This window comes from Puma concolor, chromosome E3 (genome assembly GCF_028749965.1).
Source record: "Puma concolor isolate L17-30 chromosome E3, mPumCon1.1.hap2, whole genome shotgun sequence".
Classification (NCBI taxonomy): domain Eukaryota; kingdom Metazoa; phylum Chordata; class Mammalia; order Carnivora; family Felidae; genus Puma; species Puma concolor.
This window is the reverse complement of record NC_141682.1, coordinates 26,163,503-26,190,696: the sequence shown is the minus strand read 5'-3', so window position 1 is coordinate 26,190,696 and position 27,194 is coordinate 26,163,503. Positions and strand designations below refer to the sequence as shown.

Below are 27,194 nucleotides of genomic sequence, written 5' to 3'. Positions count from 1 at the left end.
TTATTTTGGCTTTCAGTTGTGCTTTTTCTTTTCAGGGGTGATTTTGTTTGTACTTCATCTAAGACTTCCATGCCTCTTGATTTCTTTCCAGTCTTTTAAGCCTCCTCTCCTTGCTGTCTTTACTCACAGGCTTTAACAGTATGAAATGGTGGGAGCTCTGTTGGGATTTAACTTATTTCTTAGAGATAATTTGGTTATAGTAATCTCTTTTTCTTAGTAATCCTAAAGGCATGAATCCTGTGTGATGTTAATCATTCTCTTTACTGTTTTCTAGAAAGTTGTATGGGGTCACCATTTTCTTCTAGACCTTAAAGTCAGCCCCATATTGCTTTTTAATATGGGTAAAAAAGGCAACCTCGTTCATATTATTGTGGCTCACTTCTAGGAGCCACTAGGTTCCTGCCTCATCCAGGCTTTGCTGTTCTCTGCAGGTTCTTGAGCAGGCCAGAGTGGAAATCCCTCTGTTTCCCTTCAGCATCGTCCAGTTCTCTTTTGAACCTTTTTCATACAAACTCACTGAGGAGATGAACAAGAGGGTAAGTAAATGAGTTGTGCTAGATGATTTACTAAATGAGTTATAATCTCTCTGCATAAAGGAAAGTAATGCATACCTTATTATGTTTGCTCTATATTTCTCCATTTTCTTTGTATTAATATTTTGGAAAACACATTTTTATAAAAATGGGAATCAGACTATGTATACTATCATGCAGCTTTACGTTTTCATTTAAGTGTATCATGTACATCTTTTCATGTCAGTACACAATCTTTGTTTTTAACGGCTGTATAGTATTCCATTTGTATACCTGTTATTTTCATCATTTGTGCTTTATAAATTTTTGCTGTTCCAAATAGTGTGGTCATGAAATCCTTGTATACAAATCTTTATGCATTTGGCAAGTGTTTGTGTTGACAAATTTCTTGAATCAGAGTTATCCCATGTTTTGACTCACGATTTTTTTAGATTTCATTTAATTCTCTTACCACATTCACCTCTTTGCTGTATTGTTTTTCTTATAGATGAGGAGCAAGTGGACAGAGATGTCAACTGTTTATGCTGGGCCATTTAGCAAAAATTGCAACCTCAGGGCTGTGAAGAGGCTTTTTAAGAGCTTTGGCCCAGTCCGGTCAATGTCTCTTGTTCTTGAAACCCATCAGGTAATGAAACAGGAAAACTTAGATTTTCACCTTTGGATTAGTGTTGGAAATTCAGATGTCTACTGGGGCCATTCAGGTAACAAATATTACTGATGTGAGCTTGATTGTCACCAACTGGAGTATGAGTCATGCTCTGTTTGATGAAGCAGTTCTTGACCCACAAGGATGTGTACCTAGTATTGCCAACCCTCTGATTTTTTTGTTTTGTTTTGAGAATCAAGAAATCTACCATCTTCCATGGGGCACCTGGGTGGCTCAGTAGGTTAAGCATGACTTCAGCGCAGGTCACGATCTTGTGGTCCGTGAGTTTAAGCCCCACATCGGGGTCTGTGCTGACAGCTCAGAGCCTGGAGCCTGCTTCAGATTCTGTGTCTCCCTCTGTCTCTGCCCCTCTCCCACTCACATTCTGTGTCTCTCAAAAATAAAACATTAAAATTTTTTTTTTAATAAAAAAAATCTTACAAAGTGGTCTAAGTACAGAATCCTAGATATTTAAAATGTGCTTTTTCCTAATCTTTTATTAATGTCTTTCCTATACCTAAAAATATAAATAGAAATATCCCCTGGAAAGATGAACCTAAGGGATAAAAAGGATATGTCAAGGGACTGTAATTTCTTGCTAGAAGTCTTGATTTTTGTTTCTTTTTGGTAAAATCTACATAAAATTTGCCTTTTTAGCTGTTTTGAAATGTACAGTTCTGTTACTAAGTACAGTAGTACCTCCTTATCCACAGTCCAGAAGCACTTGATCTTCTTCCTAACATATGTATCGTCAGAATATCAGTAGTAACCTAACACTACCTCACAATGCCTGTGGAAGTCATTCACCTCACTTCATCTTAACCAGTAGGCATTTTATTGTCTGACATCATAAGAAGGATAAATACAGTAGAGTATTTTGAGACAGAGACCACATTCACATAACATTATTACAGTGTACTGTTATATTTTATTATTATTGTTTTAATGTTTTACTGTGCTTTTGTAAGTTAAACTGTATCACAGACATTTATGTGTAGAAAAAGACATAGTATATACAGGGGTTCAGTACTATCTCTGGTTTCAGGCATCTACTGGGGGTTTTGGAATGTATCTAGAACTTTTTCATCACTCTGAACTGAAACTCTGTGCCCATTAAACAAGAATTCCAGTCCTTCTCCCCCAGACATGGTAACCACTATTGTGCTGTTTTTATGAATTTGACTAGTCTGTTATACATCACATAAGTGTACTCATACAGTACTTGTCCTTTTGTTTCTGGCTTATTTCACTTAGCATGATGTCTTCAAGGTTCATCCATGTAGCATGTTTCAGAATCTCATTACTTCCAAAGCTAAATAATATTCCATTGTATGGATGTACTACATTTTGTTAATCCATTCATCTGTTGATGGACATCTGGATGGTTTCCTTTTTTTGGCTACTCTGAATAATGTTTCTGTGAACATGGATGTACAAATATCTATTTAAGTCTCTGTTTTTAATTCTTGTGGGTATATACCCAAAATTGACAATTCTATGTATAATTTTTTGAGGAACTGCCATACTGGTTTCCCCGATGGCTCCACCATTTTACATTCCCTGAGTGCCAAGGGTTCCAGTTTCTCCATATTCCAGCTGACACTTATTTTTTCTGTCTCCCTTTTGCATTTCTATCTCTCTTTTATATGTCTTCTTTGGAGAAATACCTGTTATCTATTCAAGTCCTTTTGCCCATTTTTAATTGGGTTGATATTTTATTATTGAGTTTTATCAGTTTATGTATTTTAGATATGCTTTTTTTTGAGAGAGAGAGAGAGAACAATTGCAAGCAGGGTGAGGGGCAGAGGGACAGAGAGAATCTTAAGCAAGCTCCATGCTCAGTACAGAGGACGCAGGGATCGATCCCATAACCCTGGAATCATGATCTGAGCCCAAATCAAGAGGTGGATGCCAAACTGAGGGAGCTACCCAGGCGCCCCTAGATATGAAGTCTACACTAGATACGTGATTTGCAAATATTTTCTCCCATTCTTAGGGTTGCTTTCTGACATTGTTGATAGTGTCCTTTGATGTACTTCTTAATTCTGATAAAGTCCAATTGTTTTATTTTCTGTTGCCAAATTAGTATCATGAAGCTTTTCTCTGGGAGCACTTTAATCTCCATGATGATGCTATACCTCAATCATTAAGCAGAAAAGCAGTCAATTTGAAGATGCAGCCTATCCAGTGGAAGCACTTAACCTCCCCAAGCTTATAAGAAAGGTGCCTGTGTGAAATTAAGCTAACAAGACAAAATTAGTCTCTGTGACTTGCAATGAAGACTTTAGTGGTTCATAATACATAATATGAAAAGCAAGTTGGGTACTAAAGATTTATTAGTGCTTTGCTGATACCACCCAGGAAGAGAAGGCTTCAATTTTAAATGACTAATAAAGGTTACTTATTGTCTGAGAAATCACTTAACGAACCTTGGTGATTTTACCTAAAGGTGATCTGCGATCACTGTCTAGCCCAGCACAGCAAAGAGAACATTTATTCTGATGGCTCTGGCCAGTAGTTTAGGGCCCTTTCCCAGTGCCTTCTTTAATAGTTTGAGCCTAGAAAGCAAAGATAAAATCTTGTTTTTTCTGCAGCCACATCTGTGTATTCAGTATGAAGTTCTGGAAGCTGCCCAGCTGGCCATAGAATCCTTGGATGGCATTCTGGTAGAAAGTACCTGCATCAAGGTAGGGTAGTCAGAGAAAGCAAAAAGCATCACCCTTCAATCAGCCCTGACCTAGCATGGCCTGTATTTACAGTACCCTAGTGTATAACACCACCTTGAGAAATGCCCTCAAGAGGCCCAACAAACACAAGACTTTGTGTTATGGAAAGCCTTCAGCCAAGCCCAGCATTCTTCCAGCAGTGACCATAAAACATGACAGCTTTTGTTCTTGTCATAATCAGCCTGGGCTACATTGGGGTCTTCCTTGTACTCTTTATCACTACTTAGACCTCAAAAGGCTTATTCTGGATGTTTTTCCATAGCTGCCCTTTAACTTTTAAAGAGATCAAATGGTGTCTTTAAGTTTCTTATGCAAATAATTTCATTGGGGTAGAAATCAGGGAATTCATTTCCATTGCAGGGTGTTCGGGGGAGGAGGAAAGGGAGGAGAGTAAGTTTACACAAAAATATTTTCATTTATGTATTATTTATCTAATACAGAAGTCTCTACCATAGTCCTCTGCAGCATTTATCATTAACCTCTTTATATAGATAAGGAAACTGCAGAATTAAGTTACTTGCTAGTATATAATAGGCCTCAAAGTTGAAGTAGTGACTTGCTACCACTAATACCATCTTCCTTGGTTAGGTGCAGAGGCCTGTGACGGAGCTCACTCTTGACTCTAGCACTCTTGTGAAGGAGCTAGAACAAGATTCTGAGAACCGAGGTACTATATACCTGTCTGGAGTGAACCAAACCTTTAAAGAACACCTATTGCAGCAGTCCAACATTTTCCTTGGCTTGGAAGCTGTGATCTTGCCTAAAGATCTTAAAAGTGGAAAGCAAAAAAAATACTGTTTCCTGAGTAAGTCTAAACTACACAATGTAATCTTGGGGTAATGAGATTAGGGATGGTGATAATGTGAGGTCAGAAAAGGTAAATGTTCACCAAATAAGCCCTCCTAGGGGGCTGGACCAGGCCAGCAGCTGATTCTGCCCTCTCCTGGCCCTGGCAAGCTCCAACCTGGATGGGTACCATGGGGACCAGGCTTTTTAAAGGCCCTTAGTGACAGAAGGGGGTATTCTTGCTTTCAGAATTCAAAACTTTTGGCAGTGCCCAGAGGGCTCTCAACATTCTCAAAGGCAAGGACTGGAAGCTGAAAGGCAGGCATGCCTTAACCCCCAGGCATCTCCATGCTTGGCTCAGGGGCATACCTCCTGAATCAAGAAGGACCCCAGGGGTTCGTGTCATACCTCCCCCTTCAGAGCAGCAGGCCTTACAGGTGAGTGAGTGAATCCTGGGGTCAGAGGGAAAAGGTAGCGGTCTTGGTTCACTGTCTCTAAGCATTGATTGGCCTTCTGATGTTTACGGAAGTTAGGAGTCCAGCTCAAGTGATACTTAAAGCCTTTGAGCTTTTTTTTTTCCCCCTTCCCTGGCACTAGTTTTATTTCATTCTCCAGCTTCTTCCAGACCTAAACACATTTTTCTTCAAAATGTCTTACACTTTTGCCTCCTCCATACCTGCTAAAATCAGGCTTTTAATCCTCCAGATGGCTCTCAAGGTACTTTGAGGGCCTTCTAACATAGGAGGAGGTTAAAGAGCTGGGCACGTCTTTAGTAATTCAAGGCTTTTCTCAAAGTGTAGTTACATATACAAGATGATTTTTAGTGGTCATAGATGGACTTTTTATCCCCCCACTTATATATTAAGATCTTGTTTTTCTAACACTAAAGTATACACGGCAATCACGCTGAACCTGTGACTTCTAGATAAATTATTTCAGTGAGGTGAGGGAACAAACTGACTCACTGTTAAAGAAAAATATTAGAGGGATACACAAGCAGAGGGTGAAGATAGAAGGTGAATGGCTGAAGTTTGGGGAACTCTATCCTAGTCTAATCTCCCACCCTTAAGAAATAGAGGCCAGAGCTGGTGAGTGACTTTCCCAGGTCACAAAGATACTTCATGACAGGAGCCAGACTCCTTAGTCTGGGCCTCTCATTAGTGAGGTGGTTCCCCAAAGTCAGGGCCCTGGAAGACCCACACAGAATACTCCTACTAAACTGACCTGTGGACTAGGGATGCAGGGATGGACAAAGAACCCTTAAGTATGGGCTTTAGCTTCATATAGAGGATTTCCGTAGAGCCTTTCCTGGGACCTCACAGTTCAAACCCTGAAAAGTTGCAGCCTCTCCACAGGTGAGCATAGGGTACTCTGGCTGAGTGTTAACACATGACTTTTATTGTAGGTTCTGAAGGTGGACCACCCAAAGATAGCAGCCTGGCGCTGGGGCCGGAAGATAGGAAAGCTCTACCACAGCCTGAGCCCGGGCACTCTCTGCCTCATCCTATTGCCAGGAACCAAGAGGTAAGGACTGAAGGGTTGTCCCTTCATGATTCTGGCTCCTGGACTTCAGCCATTGGCCTTTTGTTGATGTTCTCTTTATCCATTTTACATGTATATGTCCTACAATTACTGTTTTTAGCCCCACAAGGAGATAGCTCATCCCAGTTTAAAGCCAGAGGTCTTAGGGCCTGCAGCCTCTATAGGACAGGAGGCATCTGCCTAAGCCCACTTGAGTAAAAAGTCAAAAAATTCTAGGGAAAGGCCTAGACCAGATATGATCTTTCTCACATTTCAGGTGTTCCTGCCTTCTCTACCATCTCCCTCTTTGCCAAAGAGAACCTGTTTTGCTGATTCTAAGCCTGAGGAATAATGGACCAGAACTCTGGGTCCAGTCCCAGCTCTCCTGATAGGTGGTCAAGCCACTCATGTATCTCTTGACAGGTGGTCAAGCCACTTTCCCACTGTGGGTCTCAATTTCCCTTTGGTAAAATGAGAGATTTGGAGTAGATCAGTGTTTTTCAAACCTTCCAACTATAAAACCTTTTCGTTAAAAGAAAAATTGCTGGGGCGCCTGGGTGGCACAGTCGGTTAAGCGTCCGACTTCAGCCAGGTCACGATCTCGCGGTCCGTGAGTTCGAGCCCCGCGTCAGGCTCTGGGCTGATGGCTCAGAGCCTGGAGCCTGTTTCCGATTCTGTGTCTCCCTCTCTCTCTGCCCCTCCCCCGTTCATGCTCTGTCTCTCTCTGTCCCAAAAATAAATAAACGTTGAAAAAAAAAATTTTTAAAGAAAAATTGCTGTTAAATCCTAATGCTAAAGATAGGCAGTTCTAGAATGAGTGAGTGGGTAGTTGGATGAGCATATATATTGGGGGAGGGGGCAAGGGGGGCTGTAGCTCTTTTGAACAGTTTGAAAATCACTAGATTGTATTTACTTATGAAAAATTTCCTTAAAATTTTGACATTCTAGGATTCTTTTCCAGCCCCAAGGTCCCAGATGGCAGAACATGAATGCCTCAGGCATTAAAACATGGGATCAGACATTAATTTCCTGTCATAAAATTCTTGTAACATGCATCTTAGGGCCACTAGTGAGATGGGCTACCTTTTGGGCAGCTTGAGAGAATTGCTTGAGAGGAACAGAAGCTGCCATTAAGTCTTTACATTTAAAAAAAAAAAAAAAATCTTAGACTGATATACTTTAAACAGGCTTTTGTGGAGGTTAACAGCACAAGGTGACCATAAGTTGCCAAAAAATCTTTTTGGTTAAGAGCAGAGACTCTGAAGAACAGACTGACTTGCCTTGAGATAGTTTGTCAGAGCCAGTATGTGGAGGTGGGGGTAGAGTAAGGGTCTTCTGTTCTAGGTAGAATTCTTAGATTCTCCATTGTGTATGTAAACTAAGCTAAGAATAGGCCAAAGCTTTCTCCTTCCAGAAGTGGCCAGGATATTATTCTACAGTGGATGAGAGCTTGAGGAAGGGATCATTGTGGTCAGGGAGCAAAAAAGGCTTAGGTTCTAAGGCAAAAGGTCCTAAAGACACATCTAACAAGTCAGGAAAAAACTCTGGAAATAGCAAAAAGCCTACAGTAAGGAAACCTGATGTTACTTCTTTCTTTTAAAAGTTACATGTTAAGGGAGTGCCTGGCTGGCTTAGTCCATCCAGTCTGTACAGCATGTGACTCTTGATCTAGGATCAGGAGTTCAACCCCCACACGTGGAGCCTAATTAAAATAAAAAAAAAAAATTTTTTTTTTTTTCATTTTTTCAACGTTTTTATTTATTTTTGGGACAGAGAGAGACAGAGCATGAACGGGGGAGGGGCAGAGAGAGAGGGAGACACAGAATCGGAAACAGGCTCCAGGCTCTGAGCCATCAGCCCAGAGCCCGATGCGGGGCTCGAACTCACGGACCGCGAGATCGTGACCTGGCTGAAGTCGGACGCTTAACCGACTGCGCCACCCAGGCGCCCCCAAAAAAAAATTTTAAGTTACATCTTGATTTCTATAGCCATGTTGAGCATGCATTTCCTTAAACTATAAGCTTGCTGTGTGACTAAGTTCTCTGGGCCTTGTTTTGGCAACTGTCTCCATGATCCCAATGCCCTGGGAAAGGGTTAAAAGCACAGGAAGGAGTAGCAGAGAATGTAGGCTTCCTCATGCATGGAGCCTGACTCAACTCTTAATCCTTGTATTTCCAGTAGATGCTAAAATGAAGATTTTAAATATTGCAATATTTGCCATAATTCATCAAACCCTTAATGTCAGACACTGTGCTAAATGCTTACATGTGTTTTCAGTTGAGGTTGTTGAGTGCTCATTTAACAAGTGGAGAAAATGGTTCAGGTTAAGCAACTTGCTGAAGGCCGCACAACTAGCTACTAAGTACAGTTTACGATTTGAACCCTGATGGTCTGACTCCAGAGCCTCTCTCCAGCACTCAAAGCTCCAGTCTTCCATGCCCAAAAGGCTAGTGCTTGTTAGCATAAGTTCAGACATCAGGTAGTGACAGATTCTGTTTGTTTTTGCTCATTTCCACCTGATTTGCCTTGGATAGCTCCTCAGCCCTCCAACCCAATTCTTTGAATATTCACTACAAGGTGGCAGGGAACTAAAATGTTGACTCCTAAATTCTAAACTGTACCAAGTGTTTTACAATATGCATTATTTTGTCACTCAACTTGTTGAGCGAGTTTTTAGGTCTATGAGCCTGGTTCTTTCTGAAAAGTGGATGTAACAATTGTACCTGCATCAGTACCTACGTTAGGTACAGCAGCTCTTTTGAGGATTAAATGAGAATGCATATAGTGCTTAAAATAATGCTTGGTACATGGTGAATGATCTGTATGATATATGAGGAAATGATGTATTTTATCAATCATTGTCTAAAGTCCTCACAAAAGCCCTGTGAGATCCTAATTTAAGTATTTAATGGTTTTATAGTTGAAGACAATAGCCTCAGTTTGAGGTTATTCACCTTTGGTTGAGATGTGCCTCACATCTGTTAAATGGCAGAGCTGAATTGATTCTAGGCCTCTGGGACTGGTCAGTATTCTTTCTGTTGAATCATTTTCAGTAGGCAGCTTTCCATAAACTGTCTCCCTGCTTGTCCTCTGCCCCATACATATATCCAAAATAACTTACCACCTCTTACCTGAGTCTGTAACCATTCTTTCAACCCTGTGGATTAGAAACCTATCTTCACTCATTTGTTGCAGCACTCATGGATCATTCTCTGGCCTAGGACTGATGGGAATAAAAGATGAAGAGGAAAGCACCACCCCAAAAATATGTTCGTGAGTCTGACCATTATTTTCCATGTGCCATTTATCATCCTTTGTGGACAGTGGCAGAGAATGTGGTCAGGCTGCAGCCTCTCTGTCCAGCAGACAAGCTTTTGTGGAAATGGTATACTACCTAAGAAGTTTAGTCCTAACGTTTATATGGCATGTACAAATTTTCAATAAATGCCTACAATTCAAGCATTCCTGATCTTAAGATGGGGTGAGGGAAGGAAACCAGTTTGTACTTTTCTTTGTGTCAGTGGAAATTGTAGTACATGCTCATCCTAGGTAGCACTCCTATTAAATGGTAATATGTAGGTAAGGAAACCAGGAAAAGGGACTTCAGTATGGAGAAAATTCAGCCCTTAATGCAGGTTGTCAAAGTTATACTATCTATGAAGCAAATTTCTCTAAGGCACACTTTTCTCATTGACAGCTGTTAAAAAACTGAAGGAAAAAGAGACTGAACTGAAAATCTGGCAGACCCTCCCCCCCAACACAAGAGAGGAAGACTAATTAAGCTTTTTACCAACACTGGAAGCACCCTTCCAATTCCATTTTTAGGAATGCTTCCTTCCCTTCAGTGAGACTGCAGTGTCACCCTTCACCAATAGGTGGCCCCATCACACCAGATCTTCCCCTTAGAACTGGAAGCTTCAATTTTAGTAAAAGCTGCTCTTCTTTTTTATCACCTCCTAAAATATTAACATTCTGTGTTGGAAAGGACATGGGTACAGGCACACACAACTCCAAAACAGAGATACTTAGCTGCCCTCTAGAAAAGATGAACTAATCCAGTATACAGTATGTATCACACCAAAACCCTTATAAATTGTTTCATAGATGGGGACCCAGCAATTCCACTTCTGTAGGAATATCCTATCATAATAGGATAGTTTCACATAAACACGTACGGAGCAGATATCACAGAGTGAGCACAGTGGAATTCCTGGTAGCTATTAAGTGGAAGTGGACCTCTGGATACAGACTGACTCTGAATCCTAGCTTTCCTACATATTGTATGAACTTGAATAACATTTCTGTGTTTGGGACAGTAATGGTACATACCTACCTTATGGGATTTTTGTGAGGATGTGATTATGTATTCCCAATATATGTTGTAGGAAATATAGAGGGTTACTGAATAGTGTGTGTAGTTTGTAGAAAAAGGTACACAAGACATGCCTAAGTTTGGAACAAAACCTGGAAGACTGCATGCCAAATGTGAACAGTGTTTTTCTCTTACTAGTGAGATTAGGTTTTTTTTTTTTTTTTTTTTCAACGTTTATTTATTTTTGGGACAGAGAGAGACAGAGCACGAACGGGGGAGGGGCAGAGAGAGAGGGAGACACAGAATCGGAAACAGGCTCCAGGCTCCGAGCCATCAGCCCAGAGCCCGACGCGGGGCTCGAACTCACGGACCGCGAGATCGTGACCTGGCTGAAGTCGGACGCTTAACCGACTGCGCCACCCAGGCGCCCCGGAAGATTAGGTTTTACCAATTGCTTTTCTGTGTTTGGTTTTAAATTACCATATATTACTCTCACAACAACAATACTTAAATTACCTCTCAAGGTTGGGCATATAAGGCAGTGTTTAATCCTTTAACTTCTGTTAAGAGCTGGCCCTCTGTAAAACTTGGGAACCAGGAGCCAGAACTTAAGAGCTTTGATTTAGGATGGAGACACAACACATAAAGCTCCCTTGTAAAGAGGAAAACTCTCCAGGTGTACTGTGAGGCCCTGAGACCATCTTGAAGTTGACAATGCTTCTGGATTCTTTCTCCACCTCCAGCTGAGCTCCAAAGCTATAGAAGCTTAACTGCTGTTTACTTTTTGAGACTCCAGTCCTGAGACAAATTAAGTGTCTGCCTTTGGATATGGACAAACCTCTGCTTCTGGGCAAGCCACTTAATCTCATCTGAGTAGAGTTCCACAGTTTATAAAATGAGGCCATATCTTTTTAAGGATTATTGTGAAAATTCAAAGATCCAGCTTGTGGAAAATGACAGAATAGTGGGCTATATATAACTTTCCCTCTCTGAGCCTCAGTTACCTCACCTTTAAAATGGGGACATTAGTACCTAACATAATAAGGTTGTTATGAGGATTAAATTAGGGAAAACCCACATTAAGTCTTCAATAAATGACATGTTACTGAGAAACATTTTCCAAGTGTGGGATCACAGAACAGATGAAGCTCCATGTGCCAAGAGCACTGCCTTTGCTCCTAGGAATAGCCAAGATCATTTCCTTCTCCTGGATGGGAGGTTTCCCAGTGGGCCCCCAACTCCAGAACTCGGCAGAGTTGGGCCTAGACCATAAGGTCTCTGAGGCCTCAAGTCTGCACACTCTGTTCTTTCAGCTGATGCTCCCACCTTTTGGAAGCCAAAGCTGCCAACTTGGCCTCTTGCAAAACACACATTCCATTCATAAGTGCATTTGTGCATTTTTCCTCCCACACCCTTCTAGGCAGCCAATGCAGAGCTGCCAAGGCAGCTGCTGGAGAAGCAGCTTCTCGTTTGTGGGGGGAAAAAAGCAACTCCCAAGAGTTTTTACAGAACTCTTGGTTTAGGCTTTGAACATATTACTCCCAAATTTCTAACCTCCTCACCCATAGAATTATTCAGGACACTTAGCCATGTGCAATTTCCTTTTGTCCCCCTTTTTGTAAAAAACCTCTTCCCTATTATAAAGAGGACCAATTAATGGCAACTTGGAAAATCCAGAAAAGTTAGTCACATCTGTTCCCACCACTTAGAGTCAACAACTGCCCCTATTTTAGTCTATCATACTTTTTCCATTATTTAAAAGCAGAGATTTTAACAGCTGCATAATATTCCAACATGTTGATATGTGCCATAATTTCTAAAACTGCCCCCTATTGTTGACACTGAAGTTGTTCCCAACTGATGCTACCAATTATATCCTTGCACAACATCTTTGACAGATAATATTTCTTGAGGAAACGTTCCTAGAAGTGAAATTATTGGGTTAAAGAGTATGGACACTTAAGGTTTTTTTTTTTTTTAATTCCATATAAGCTCTTACCTTGTGTTTACTAACATGGATTTGTTTCAAATCTTGCCAGTTTGATAGGTTAAAATAAAAATTAAAAAAAAAAAACTTTTCAGTACAGCTTTAATTTCTATTTATTTGAATATCCTGTAGATTTACATCTATTTTTTTCAGAAGCTTTTTGGCCAGTTGTTTTTCTTTAAGGTCTCCCTATGGATTAAGTACAGTGTCCCATTGGTTTATTATTGTAAAAATGTTTCTACTTTTTAAAGATAGTTTTAGAAGTCTTTTATGATTTGTTCTATTTGCTCTTGTATTTAGAAAGTCTTGATTCAGAGATTAATAGCCACTGACAAGTGTGTGTGTATATGTATTTTTTTAAATAATTTAATTTTTACACTTTTACTTTTATTCTTCCTGTAATTTATTTTGGCATGTGACAACTTTTCCCCAAATATTTAGATTTTACCCATTTATCTATCTCTACTTACCCAATCACGGAAGATGTGTCCTTTACTATGTAAGGCCATGTATGCAAGAGCCTGTGTCACTGTTTTCTTCTGTCTTTTCTTACAAAAGGTGCCTTACCATTTTGTAGCTCTATATTTTAACATACTAGCAATTTCAGCAGCACCACCCCAGATAAACACAGGGCCATGGAGAGTCCCCATCAGCATGGATTATACAACACTACAGTCAGATGCTTTGTTGTTGACTGCACTGCTGCCATATTTCACTAGGACTTTTTCAGCACCCCTAAGGCAAGAGAATCAAGGTTGGAACATTACATAGGAAGAATATTAAGCCCAGATAAGAGCCTTATGGCTTTCAAAAGACAGGGCCTCCTGAGAAGTCATAGCAAAGGAAAGGAAATGGGAGAAGTTGGGCTGGCTCCCTTACCTTTCCTTTCCAGGCAGACTAACCCTTTTGAGCCTAGATCAAAACCCAGAGCTAAGAGAGGACTTCTAGAGGCAACCCAGCCATGTGCTTTTGGCAACTGGATTTGAGAAGAGAGAAGAGGCCAGTGCTAGGGTGACTCTTCTGTACGTCTCTGGACCCTTAGCACTACCTTCTGTTCTATCTCTCTTGCTACGAACTGTCCATTCTATATGCAGAGTTAAGCTCATCTCTGGTGTGAAGAAGTTGCTTGCCCCTCATCAAAAAATAAATTGGATTTTAGCCCTATATTATCTATACAGCTGTATAGCACCATAACAACACTTTGAATAGCTCCAGGCTCTATATAAGCACCCAAATCAGTATCTTTCACTGTGTAATTCTCCAAACCTCTGTTTGTTAAGGCCCTGGCTGGGCTCAATACCTCAGAAAGGCCAAAGCACAGCAGACACAAGCCCAAGAGCCAATTGGGGAATAAGTACATGTTTTGGAGATGCACTTTAAGTGAGGGGAAAAAAGTCACCACTCCTCCCCTAGGTTTCCTTCCAGCCTCCATCTGATGCTAACCTTGGTAATAAGGGTAAGAGAAGAAAAAAAATTCCAGTTCATTGAGGAAACCCTATAACCCTGTCCCTAGCTAGAGGATGTAGCCATGACTCCCAAATCCTTTCCAACTGAAAGGAAAAACAAAAGCACATCTAGTCCCACCACTGTACTTACTTATTTTTAGGAGATACCAACATGAGGCTGGAAGTCTTTAGGAAGGTCATTAGGGCCTCCATCAAAGAAGTGAGTAAGATGGCTGGCCAATAGCTTTCCTGAATACAAACAATAACAAGACAGAAAATACAATGAAAGGAAGCTAAGGGTCATAACTGGTCTACCATAATCAGACTTCTAGGATGTATGAGCCAAAGAGAGCCATCAGGGATCACGTTAGTCTAAGCACTCCCATCCCCCCACCCCCCAATTTGGCACAGAGGAACGTTAAGCCCCCAGGAGGGGTAGTGACTTGTGAAAGGTCATGTGTGATCATGCCAACCCCCCCATCTCCTCTTCTCTGGATTCCTTGCCATTACTCACCTGACATCCTTTTGGAAACCTTAAACTTACGTGATTTAGGTGCTTTTTATAAAGACTCTTTTAAATCCTAACACTCTGATGGAAATAGTCTCTTGAGTTTACAGATGAGTATAAGGAAACTCAGAATTTCACTAACTTGCCAAAGGTCACACAGCAGTGGCACTTGACAGTTTCAGCTGGTCTCCTTTGCCTTAATCACTGCCAACCTGATGTAGGAGCCATCCATTAGCACAGTGCTCAAATTCACTTTTTGTTCCTCATGGGAATCCAAATCAGTTGTTCTGGTAAGACTATTTAAGTAGTGGCCCTCTGAGGACTCATTTGCCTTTTGCCTACAAGTATTATGACCCAAAGGCCTTTAAGTTTGTGAATGGGAAGTCAACATCCATGTTTGAAGTCTGAGGATCCTGTACCATCTGGATTATTTTCCAAAGCATAGAAACTGCTATCCAATATCACGTTGGAAGAGGCTCCTGGTGGGTAAATCTTGCCCCAGAATTAAGTCACTGGTTTTGTTTTTTTTTCTCTCTCACAATTGTCAACAGTCAAGTAAACAAATTTATTAAATCCAACAGCAGGTAACCTTTCAAATAAAAAAACAAAAACATCAAAAGAAAAATGTAGACAAAGACCAAAACGTGTGTAACAAGTTAAAAATATTCAAGGGGCCATTTGGAGAGTGCAACAGTGCAGAGAATACAAACAAAAGTATTGACCTTTGTCAACAAGTTTGTACAACCTCAAGAAACAGACAGACTGGTCACAAACCAAGAGGAATCCACAAAGGTGGAGGGTCACATGAGTAGTGGACTCATCACCTCAGTGGGTTAAGGCAGGGTATCTGTAGGACCAATTCATCCAAGCCCCATTCGCCTATTGCTTCAAATTCCCCCTTTGAAACCTAGAATTATATTCATTAGTGCAACAGGTAAGAGGAGTTTATTACAGATTCGGGGCTGGGGACCAGAGTCAGAGGGAAGACACTTCCCCCAGAATAAATGGCAGGGGCGGTGGGTGGGGGGGAGGTGTGCTTCTGTTGAATGGCTTCCTTTGGCATTATCCAAGATTATATTGAAAGAAGGGAAGGTGCATGGTGGAAAAAGGTATCTATGAAAGCAGGCTTAGTTTCCAAGAGGAATAGGGAGGATGTGATGCCGCCGTACCTGACGGTTACTCAAAGCTATATAAATCATCTTGGTGTCTGCAACCAGTGCTCAAGTCTGTCTTTCAGTAAGAAAAAAACACCTGCAGATCCTCACTAAAACACGGCCCCCAGTCCAGATTAAACTGGATATATGCTATAATTACAGTTTATAGGAATAAATTCTGAAAGGGGTGAGTGGGAACCACCCTATAAGATTCAAAAAACAGATTATGGAGTAAGTTGAGGATCAATGTGAATGTCCTCAAGTGAGTCTCAACATACTGTACTATTAATAGTCCTTTCTAAACAAGATACTGCTAGAGTCCACCACTGAAGACCTTTGTCAGTTGCCAAGATGTTCAAGTCATCACTAATCAAACATTAGAGACACAAGAAAAAGGCGAAAGCAGGCAGCTAAAACAAAACAAACCTAGCAGCATCTTCTCTCCAGCCCTTATAATTGCATAATTGGGTCTACTTCTGGGCTTCACTACACTCAAGACTTCACTTTAAATGTGGCAAACCAAAGTCCTAAGTACGGATATTTTGGTTCTTCAACTTTTAGACCCAAGTCCTTATCCCAGTAATTTCCCACTATTGTTTAATGCAATTTGGCATAGTGTATAGTATTTGAGGCCATCACACGAACTATGGAGTCCCACATCCTACAGGCTCCAGCAATGAGGGCTGAATTTGGCATCAACCTCTGGGAAATCAAGACTGTTTCAAAGACTGATTAAATACTTTGTGGCTTAATCCCTTCTTCCTAGGAAGGCTAGTTTGTGCCTTCCTTAGGAAAGTTTTGATGTCAAAAACACTGCCCTGTACATTTTCAGTTGGATTTCTTTGGGCCTGTGGGCTTGGTTGAAATTGGGATCTTTACCCAGCTCTAATACTTCTTATCAGAAGGGAAGACATGGTGTCTGGGACCTATCTCACATCTCACAGATGTGAGCACATCTGGCACAGATAAGGAAATACTGTTGAGGCAACCAGCTGAAGCACAGCAAAGTCATTACAATAGGTGGGGTTAATGATACATTCAAATATGGCAGGGATGGGGGAAGAGCATTTCAATGAAGCAACACTTCATTTCATACAGCTTTCTAATCACTAACCACAAACTCAGCCATTTGCTGAAAACCAAGAATTTCCCAATACGTATTCAATGTATTGTAGTTACCCTCAAATATTTGCCTATTTTCAAAATTGCATCCATATCCTGCCCCTCTTCACACCACCCTGGTGTTACATTGTTAAAGTGAAGAGTGCACTGGTTTACCTGAGGGGCACGCATTTGGCCTCTTCCACACAATTACTGCTCACCCATTAAACAGAAAACCTGTTTCTAGGTTAAAAGGACCAGAGACCTTTCACTTCCCAGAAATGACTACAAATCCTACATACACACCCATCTTTGATCCTTTTGCAAAATTGCTTTTCCTGTAGTCAAACATTGGCGCAGAGCTACTGTGGAAGCTTGAATTCCTTGCATCATGAAGTCAAACCTGGAAGGACCCTTTAAGTCCTTCCCTAACAGCTCCCTTTTCTGGTTTCTCATTTGCATTTCTGTAACAAATACATCATTAAAAATATAACCAAAAATAATTTCTTTACTGGCCCTTTTCTGGGGGGTGGGGAGGCTGAATAGTTAATTTACAAAATCCACCCAGTCTAGTACACCTCATGCATGGAATGCTACCTTGTAGGCTGGGAAAGGAATCCAGTTTCTCCAGAGTCCTCAGGATCCTCAGTGCCTCCCTCTTTTGTGCACTTCTCTCCATATACCCTTGTCATCTAAGAAGAGAGCCTTACCGGACTAGGAGAAGCAGCCTGCCTTTCTCCCTTTTCAACCTTGACCCAGTCCAGAATCAGGAAAAACTAGAGGTCGCAGACTGGCTGGATAAAAAGGCATTCCCCCTTTAAGACCTCAGTCTGGGCACCCTGACTACAGTGAAGCCCACAAAACCCAATGGGCCCCTAAAAACTCTCTTTATTCAAGGAACTTGTGTCTTAGGCTAGAACAAAAGCCAGACATCTGGCCTGAGACCCTCTTCAGCTTTCCAGCAGTACTGCTAACTTGCTGTGGCTGATTTGAAAGTTTCTCTTCTAGCCCTCTAGAAGAAGCAACTGTAAGGTTTAGGGGCTTTAAAAAAAAAAAAAAAAAAAAATCAACCGCCCAAGTACATTTCCTAGGTCATTGTCAATCTTAGAAAACATCGACCGCAGAAACTCTTTAAATAATCCTCTTTGGAAAGATGGGAGCCTGGAGCCATAGGCTACTAATAAAGGAACTCAAAATAAGCAAATTCTGCCCAGGCTGAGAAACATACCTGGGAGGCAGATGGGAGTAGTTAGGGAAGAAAACTCCAAATGTTTAATAGACAAACTCTCATTACCTCAAGAGTATAAATATTTTAAAAGTTTTTATTCAAAAGATTCCCTTTTCAATCTATTCCAAAGTGTTGGAAGCTGAACTATACAAGTTCCTGCCACCCACCCTTCCAGTACAGTTTTTTGAGGCCGTTTTTTTAAATGGAAAAATAACAAGAGGACCCTCTACTGAAACTGGGTAGGACCAGAGTCAGCTCCCGTGTGGCAGTATGGCCAAAGCAGACCTTATGGAGCGAGCACGTAAAGGAGTCTGGGGAACTGGCCCTCCCTCGTATGAGGAAAGGGCTGAGAAAATTCATCTTCTCTTTAGTGAAAATGGTCCAAATTCAGATTCAAAAGCCTCCATTTATGACATTCCCTGGCACTCTTCTTATGCTTTATATATTGAAGGCAGCTCCCTCTTTTATGGCCAGTTTTAGCAGGCAAAGAAATAAAGGAATATAGATACATATATGTGTATATATATATATTTTATATAGGTAAAATATATACATATCTTATATATGTATATATACATATTTGGGGGTAGGGAAAAAGAGAGGAGGGTCATGTAAACCTAAACAGTTATCACATTACCCCAAATGAGCTTGACATTAACAAAGAAGGTAATAAATAACTCCTGGGGATTAAGTGACAACATGGGTGCAGCAAGAAGGGAAAGGGCACAAGTTTAACTATTAAATACACTTCTATATTTGTTTGGCAGAGTTCAGGCCAGTCCCAGGCTTCTGCACTTGCCAGACAAGTAAGCTGATGATAATCAAAAAAAAAAATTAAAAAAAAAAAAAAAAAAATTCAAGCAGAGCTCCATACCACAGTTTTCCTTCAAGTCAGTTGGCCGGCAGGCACAGTTTTCCGACCACCAGGAACAGAAACTTTGGCTCCAAGGCAAATGAAAAAAAAAAAAAAAAAAAGGTATTTTCACCTACAACATGAAAATACAGAAAATTCATCAAAAAAAAAAAGAAAACTATCAAAGTCTACTTCCAGCAAAACTGAGGTAGCACTGCTTTCTCTGCATTCAATGCTTAAGTGGTTCTCAGTACAATGTGGTATAAAAAAAACTGCTCACTTGACTGACAGGTGCAGCATGTTGATGGATAAATGCAACATGAAATGAAATAGGTCAAAGAAGGAATGAGCAAGAAGTGAAGAAAAGGGGTTCGGATAAATTAGCTTAAAAGGGGGTTGTCACCAGACTACAAATGCTCTTGGCTGGCCTTGGCTCTCCAAGAGCTTTAAATCGCCTGGGAATTAATGCAATATGGTTAACAGTTAACACTGCTATTCAATTCTGTGTAAATCTTTTAAAATAATTATTATAACCTAAATCCAACCATGTAAACAGCACTACACACAGTACAGACCTGCCCTGAAAAACAGAATATGCAAAACTGAGATCTGGCACTGTATCATCTTGTAATGTTAATTCAACCTAACCATCCCATTCCCCCCTCCCTGCTCTATACCCTCCCCCACAAAAAAAAAAAAAAAAAATCTAATTTGTGCAAGAAATGGCAGGCTTATTCTATCTGAAGGCTTCAAAAAAAAGATACACAACATGTAGCCAGGTTCAAATATTTTGGGGGAACCCCCCCAAAAAAAGAAATAACCAAAATAACCAAAAAGTGAAGAAAGTGCCTAAAACATGATACAGCATTTTAGAGCCCTTTCAGATACAAGGCAGAGAAAGGTGTAAAGTAGAAAATATCTGGATCTTCAGTAATTTCCAGAAAGGTCCAATCCCTCAGTTGGCTACAGAGCAGCAGGCAGATCCTTGCTGCGGCTGCTGCTGCTGCTCCTGGGATAGAGCCACTAAGTCTGCTCCTCGGGACACAAGCCCTCGGGCCCTGAGCTGAGTGCACCTCTCCCTTCCCCTTCTCTTTTCCTTCGCTCCATCTCCCACTCCACAAAGGTATCGAAGAGACTTGGCCAGGCCTCATCTTCACTGTAGTTGCTGAGGTCTGGGCCAATCACCTGAGTGAAGTTAAGGAACATGTTCCAAGTGTCCCGGGAGATGCCCTTGATCCCCGAGGGGTTCTCCGTTAGGAAGTTTAGCCATTGGTCCAATACTGGAGGATTGTTCTGGGTAAAGACTAGTTTCCACAGGGCAATGGCTATTTCCCGATGCAGTGACCGCTGCCCTTCTTCAGAGTCCAGGCCAAACTGAAATGTAAACCGGTAGAGATCCTTGAATTTATCCTCTTGTTTGGCTTCTGTTAAGAGGCTAGGGAACCGTGCACAGATCCCATCAATGCTGTCTGCACTTATTGCTTTGCAGCCATCAAAAAACTCCTTCCTGCAACAGGAAGGAAGGGGCACAATTAATAATTGTAAACACTATCATCTGCTGAGAGGCAATATAGCATAGTAATTAAGAGCATGGCTTTGAGTCTGGATGGCCTGGATTTGAATTCCAGCTCCTCCACTAATTAAATTAGTCCTATTTCTTCATCTGTCAAATGGTGAGATTACCACCTAACTTCTAGGGGTTTGGTGAGGACTAAACAAGTTAATACGTGTCAACTGCATCTAACAGTGCCTAGCACATGGTAGACAGCTAATAGTGGCTCATTCATTCACTTACTCATCTTTCCAAAGATGAAACTCAAGGCTCCTGCTCAATGCCCTATTTCCCATTTGGCAGAAGTAATTAAGCTGCAGACTCCCCTCCCAGACAGGAAGTCTTCCTGCTTTCCTTTTGATTCTCCATGGGTTGTTTGTTTTCGGAATATTTTTGGTGACTGCCAAGGGAGATTTTTGGAGTCAAAGATTCTGGATAAACCTAGGTAACTCTGCCACCAGAGGCCAAAGTTCTGTTATTAAAAAATGAAAACTGGGGTGCCTGGGTGGCTCAGTTGGTTAAGTGTCCAACTTCAGCTCAGGTCACAATCTTGCGGTTTGTGAGTTCGAGCCCCATGTTGGGCTCTGTTCTGACAGCTCGGAGGCTGGAGCCTGCTTTGGATTCTGTGTCTCCTTCTATCTCTGCTCCTCCCCAACTTGTGCTGTCTCTTTCTATCAAAAATAAAATAAATGTAAAAAAAAACAAAAAAACAAACTGTGGGGGTACCTGGGTGGCTCAGTCGGTTAAGTGTCCAACTTCGGCTCAGGTCATGATCTCATGGTTCATGGGTTGGAGTCCCATGTCGGGCTCTGTGCTGACAGCTCAGAGCCTGGTGCCTGCTTTGGATTCTGTGTGTGTGTGTGTGTGTGTGTGTGTGTGTGTGTGTGTGCGCGCGCGCGCACGTGCCCCTCCCCTGCTCATGCACACTCTCTCCCTCAAAAATAAACATTAAAAAAAAAAAAACCACGAAAACTGAATATGTATTTTTAATATCTATGTAGCATTTTTAGGTTCCAACAAGGTTTCTCACTGATCATCTTCTCAGAGATTGCTGTATCAGCTAAAGATATAAGGTATCTAAAGTCTGTTGGGTAATCTACCCAGGGGCTGGAAAATGGGGGGTGGAGGTTGGGGGGGGGGGGTCTCAAAGTCACTTCTTATTTATAACCCAGTGCTCTGGAAACCACACCTTGAGGTGACCCTGCCCCTCCGTCCCCACAAACAACCTCTACAGGGACGCATGACCATGGAGATGTGCACAACTACTGCTTGGTCACGGGGGCCCGCTGTCCTTTTTGGTGCGCATGCTGGCTAAGGGGCATGTATGCAAAGCTAGAAGGGGCAACTGGCTTCATGCAGTGACAGAGGCAGACACCAAAGGTGCTCCCCAAACTGGCACTCACAGCGCCTGGCACAGGAGAGGTGCATGGTAAGTATCGAGTGAGTGAGGAAGTGAGGGAAACGACAAGTGAAGGAGTGAAAGAAGACATAAACGTCTGGGGCAGCAGTGGGGCTGGGCAGCAGAGCTCCACGTGGGTTATTCCTCGCTTAACTTTAGGCAAAGCTGAATTGCTTTAGAGAAATCGGTCAGAAAAAGACAGACTTACCCAAAACCCTAAGAAGCCAACCCAGTTCTACCCCAGCTGGGCACTACTGCCCAGTAGAACATTCTCCCTCCTCTGCTCACCTGGTGACATTAAGTATTTGTGACTAACCTGGTGAATTTGCACATGGTAGCAGCCTGGAACTTCCAAGCCAAGAGCAGCACTCGAAATTCCGTGGGGTCAACACATAAGTCATTGCAAAAGCGCTCCATGCCTTCCTCCAAAATTGCATCCTCCCGCTCGTCCTTGTAACGCCTGAACAGTTCTTCCAACCTCTGCAGGGAAGACTCCTCGGCATTGGACTTGGGCTCCCTCCCAGCATCTCCAGAGGACGTTGGCAGCTGGCAGGGTTCGGTGACAGCCTCTGCCTTCTTGGTCCCATTGACAAGGATATCCCCACCTGGCTTGCCACAGGCTGGTGGCTGTTCCTCGCGGTGGCCTGCACCCCGCCTGCTGTGTGACTTGCTGCTGGGGTCACGGTCTCCATTCTTGCTGCCCAGGGTTGATGAGGGATTCTTGCACTTGGTGACGCACTGGCCCATGGTGCTGGTGGCCTGGCCTCTAGAGTGGCCCCCTCTGGATCAGATGCCCTCGCTGCCACTGGCCCATGTGCCTCAACATGCCATCAGCCAGAGGAGCTAGCCAACCTAGAAGAAAATTAGAGAACAGTTACCACTGGATAAGGAGACAGGAGTACAGGGACTGCGCCCCGGGGCCCCATTCTCTTTCATTGAGCCAACCATGAGAGACCCAGAGTTCATCACCACCTCCCCATAAGCTCTGTACCTTCACACTGGAAATGCAGGGCTGGGCACATATGGAGAATCAATAAGGAAAATTCCTAAAATTCTTAAGGTAACATAGGTTACAAAGAGGTTGATTCATGTGCAGAACACATCAGGGAAGACTGCAGTTTTGCCAGAAATATTCCAGAGGAAATCTGTCTTGCCAACTTGCCATCACATAAGAAAGTTGTTTGGTCCTGGATTCAGCCAGAAGGTGCAAATAAAAAGTTCATCTCCTAGTTTCTAATGTCAAAATCCTCAGATTTTCTTTTTAAGTAGGATGAGTAGGGAGAAAGGGCAGCCACATTTAAGAGTTTCAGAATGGCCTGAAGATGAGGTAAAGGATTTGTGGAGTCAAGACTACAGTGTCCTAGCCAAATAGCTAAGTAAAATCTGTCTCTGATCTCTTCAAATTCCTCTCTGGGACTCTCTCACGCAGTAAGTGAAATGCCCTTTCTCCACCCTTCCTCTGCCCACCCACAGGAGCCAAACATCAAGCCTGTACTCCATGCCAAGGTTCCTGGTCTTCCAGTTTCTCTCTCTCCCCACTCAGGTCCTCCTCAAGGCTGTATGTAGAGTGCAAGCCAAGTCCACACTAAAATGGAAGGTCCTAGAAGACCTGCAAGCTCAGTCCTCCAAGAGGAGGTCTCCATCTTAAAAGAAGTGCTGATTTACCTCAATATAATCTCTAAATAGTAGGATAATTGCTAGCTAAAAAACAAGAGTGTGCGCTGATACAAACTCCTCATGGTGGTTTATTACTTACGTTATTTAAAAGTGTGTTTTGTGCGTTTTTAAAACATTGTTAGAAATTTCCTGGCCAGGGGTGAGGTGATTTCTCTGCAAACTGTGTCTTAACTAGTCCACAAGAAGATCCAGCCACAACTTAGTATCTGTAAAATACTACCACCTGCCATAGTAATTGCGGCCACCAAAGTTACAATGTTAACAGAACTTCAGACCAGGAGCCAGAAGTAGAGCAGGTAAAGTGGACCAAAATCCATGTCAGTCCCATGCCTGCTCCGCTCTAGGAAGCGTTCATGGACCTTTATGATCCAAATTCAAAGCTCTAAGGAGACAGGCAGTGGGGCAGAAGGGTGCTTTTCATGGAAGGTTGGAGCTTAAACTTTACCTAAAGAACTTTCCTCTCCTCCAAATAGTGCCTAGATACATTTGGGGCTATCTTCATAAGGAATTCTACAGGTAAATTCTGGATGTACAAGTTTAAAATGACCACCAGGATCACTCTTATAGTTATGGGAGACTCAACTGTATCAGGGTGTGTCCTATTCTCCACCCTCAAAGAGAATAAATTGACAGAAAGACATGCCCATACGTGCCCTCAAAAGACTTGCAGTTCCACTTAGGCTTCAAAAAAAACACTGAAAGGCTGAAGGGTTTTGGTGTGGGGAAAGATCCAATTAAGTTTCCTTAAGTCTTTCTGTGCCTTAATAGTACAGCAAATAAGCCATAAGAACAAGCTATTTAAAATTTTAAAAGGCAAGGGGTTAATTCTTGGAAGACCAGCATGCAAGGAAAGCAACTGTTGGAGCCGAATTATCTCAAAACAAGCAGGACTATACCATGTGGAGGGTCTGGTTTCCAGATTGGTGTTTCTAAAGACTACAGTGCTAAAAGAAACAAAAGGCCCAAACTCATACAAACCCCACATGCTCACAGACTGGCAGCTCTAATTCCCAGGCATGCTGACTCACCAGGGTTTGCTGCTCAGCTCCTGCTGCAGAGGGAGGCCTGGGTACCTGGCAGAGTAAGAGGATTTCCTGGCCTCTGTCTGACCCACCTACCCCAGGCCACTCACCCTCATCCCCACCCCCACGGGACAGATGCTTCCTTGTACCAGCTTCCTCCAAATCCTGGCGCCTAGGCCTTCAGGTAAGGACAGAACAGATGGGCCTCCCAAAGAGGCCCTAATCCCATTTACCCAAATGGCCCTCCACATAAGAGCATCTTTGATGACCTGACACAGCAGAACCTGAAGGCTTTTAACATGCCCAGCAGATAAGGAGGGGAAAATCAATGTAAACAGATGATCCATCAGCAAGTGCCAGAAGGTCAGATCTCTTTCTTCCATTCTGGTCCCCTTCTGTGAGATGGCCCCATTCCACAGGAGTGTAGAGGCAACTGATGACCTCAAGCCAGAGCACAATGTTTTCAGATCTGATGGGAAGTCCAGCCCCGATTATTCAATGGTCCCCCTTCTTTTGTATCTACCTCTTTCCTTGGGAAAACACTTATGCTCTCAGAGATTTCTCGAGGCTGAGTCTCACAAGCCCTATGTCCCAGGCTGGCAGCACTTCAGATGTTTTAAAGTCATAAGTCTCCCTGGACTTGCTAGCTGTTGGCTAATAGCTAATAATAGCAGCTGTCAATTATTGAACACTTGATAGCATGCCTGGCACTACACTAAGCACTTTATGGACATTAAAACTCGTATACGCTCACCACAACCCCACTGAAAGATGGGGACACTGAGGCACAAGGTAAATCATTCAACATCACATAAAGAGGACCTAGTATGTCTGGCTCGAGAAACCTAGCCTTTACCACTAGGCTGGGCGGCTGAGTCCACCTACATGAGAGCACCCAGGGAAAGCCCACCAATGGATGGGTCCTGAGCTCTGAAGTCACCACACTGATCTCAGAAGAGTAAGTTCTACCATCAGCCACTGGAAAGAGAATGACAAACTGTCCCTGCCCAGTGCTCAAGAAGGGTGTCCTACCCACTGCCCTCTCCCAGTGAGCCCTGCCACTGTGATCCAGGCAGTCAAGATTCCTTGGGCTCAGCCTCACCAGAGATGCCCTAAAGCAGTGATGTTTCAGTCCATCGACATGGTTCAAAGCTCCAGGTTTGAAATCAAAGGCCAACTCTGCCAGTTATTATTGCTGATCCTGATTGAAACCTTTATTTCCTCAACCAGCAGAATAGTATCTGCCTCACAGAGCTGTTGTTAAGGATTCAGTCAGGTAATACAGATAAAGAGTACCTGCCACACAGTGCCCCACTCCCCAGAAAGAAATGATAGGACAGCTATCAGTCATTATTATTAACAGCAAAGTAATACCTGGTTACCTGATGAAAACCGCAGCTTGTCCCATCAGAACAATGGGTGCCAGGCTTCAGCTTTTCCAGATCCAGCCAGGACGCCTACCCCTGCCTTGAGTCACATGTTTGGGTCTTGCTCAAGAATAGTCTCTTGAGAGGCACATGTGTGGCTCAGTCGGTTAGGTTAAACAGCACCTCCTGATTTCGACTCAGGTCATGATCTCACAGTTCAGGAGTATGAGACCTGCAGTGGGCTCTGTGCTGACAGTGACGAGCCTGCTTGGGATTCTCTCTCTCCCTTCTCTGGCCCTCTCCCGCTCGTGTTCTCTTGCTCTCTCAAAATAAATAAATAAACTTAAAAAAAAAATTCTCTTAAACCACAGCACTGACCCTGCTCAAATGTACCACTGCCCAGAAACACCTGGAGGGTTGAGTTCTCCACAGGATAAGACTGCCTTGTGATTGACGCTGAATAAAATCAAGCTAGGTATCTGCTGTGCTCTACGGACACCACGAATCCAATGGTTACCCCCGACCCTAACCTGGGGCAAGCTTCCAGCCAGTTCCAGATTTCTTCCCCTTTCTACTTAGTCCCAGATCTGTAGGTTTAAAAAAGACAGGATTTCTGGCTTACTATTTATTTATACTAATTTAATGGAACTGCCTTTCCAGCTGGTCATCCCAGCCACCTCTGAAGTAGGCAGCCTCAGCACAATCTGGGCACCCTCAGAGGCAGATTTGATCAGCAACAAAGCACCACTGTGTATTTAGTAGGATATTATAATAGCTATAAATGTAGCTCTGTAAAATGGTTATCCCCATTTCATAGGAAAAGAAATGGAGGCATACCAAGGTCAAGGAGCTATTCCAGGAAGGGAAAAACAGGAGCAGAGTAACGAAGAGGATGAGCTCTTGGAACAGACAAACCTGGATGTGAATTACAGTGATGGCACCAACTGTGACTGTCAGCATTAACTTTAAAATGGGGCAGCTGTACCCCAAGTTAGAGTAAATGAGATAATCCATAGATGTTCTGCCCACACAAAGTATTCAGTACGTGTTAACCTTTATCGTAACTGCTGCTGTTATTGCAAAGACAGTGACAGAATCAAGCCTCCCTGCTCCTAGAACAGTGCTCTTTTCAGTGGCCAGTGCAGCTCTTATGGGGGTGGGGGCAGCTCAGGTAAGCAGGACTCCCCAGGTACCCACAGCAGCAACCTGTTCTTGCAGGGATTCTGCTCTCCTGCTTTAGCTAAGAGGCATTAATGAGTTGAACAGAGCCAGGGATGAGGAGGGGCACGGAGAAAGCAAAGGCAGGAAGAAAAATGAAGAAAAAACAAACACACATACACACACACCCCTGGAAACCTACTTCTAGCACAATTATAA

At 42.6% G+C, this 27,194-nt stretch overlaps 2 protein-coding genes across 29 annotated transcripts in view; one reads left to right on the top strand and one right to left on the bottom strand.

Moving 5' to 3' along the window:
• The window catches only part of REXO5 (RNA exonuclease 5), a 40,265-nt gene extending 30,591 nt beyond the window's left edge, over positions 1-9,674 (top strand). For 2 of the 5 annotated variants that reach the window (XM_086692834.1, XM_025916791.2), the window contains exons 14-20: positions 432-536; positions 1,021-1,158; positions 3,774-3,866; positions 4,494-4,710; positions 4,941-5,128; positions 6,097-6,215; positions 9,408-9,674. In XM_086692834.1, coding sequence (XP_086548960.1) covers positions 432-536; positions 1,021-1,158; positions 3,774-3,866; positions 4,494-4,710; positions 4,941-5,128; positions 6,097-6,215; positions 9,408-9,489 — 942 coding nt within the window. In that variant the 3' untranslated portion in view covers positions 9,490-9,674. The remainder of the gene's footprint in view (positions 1-431; positions 537-1,020; positions 1,159-3,773; positions 3,867-4,493; positions 4,711-4,940; positions 5,129-6,096; positions 6,216-9,407) is intronic. The other 3 variants (XM_086692835.1, XM_025916792.2, XM_086692836.1) reach the window with 3 other exon arrangements.
• Positions 9,675-12,606: 2,932 nt separating this feature from the next.
• The window catches only part of DCUN1D3 (defective in cullin neddylation 1 domain containing 3), a 42,186-nt gene continuing 27,598 nt past the window's right edge, over positions 12,607-27,194 (bottom strand). For 23 of the 24 annotated variants that reach the window (XM_086692861.1, XM_086692874.1, XM_086692872.1 and 20 more), the window contains 2 exons: positions 22,068-22,603; positions 12,607-20,307 (listed from right to left, as the gene is read on the bottom strand). In XM_086692861.1, coding sequence (XP_086548987.1) covers positions 19,824-20,307; positions 22,068-22,498 — 915 coding nt within the window. In that variant the 5' untranslated portion in view covers positions 22,499-22,603 and the 3' untranslated portion in view covers positions 12,607-19,823. Of the gene's footprint in view, positions 20,308-22,067; positions 22,604-24,456; positions 27,189-27,194 lie in introns of those variants that run through there. The other variant, XM_086692873.1, reaches the window with a different exon arrangement.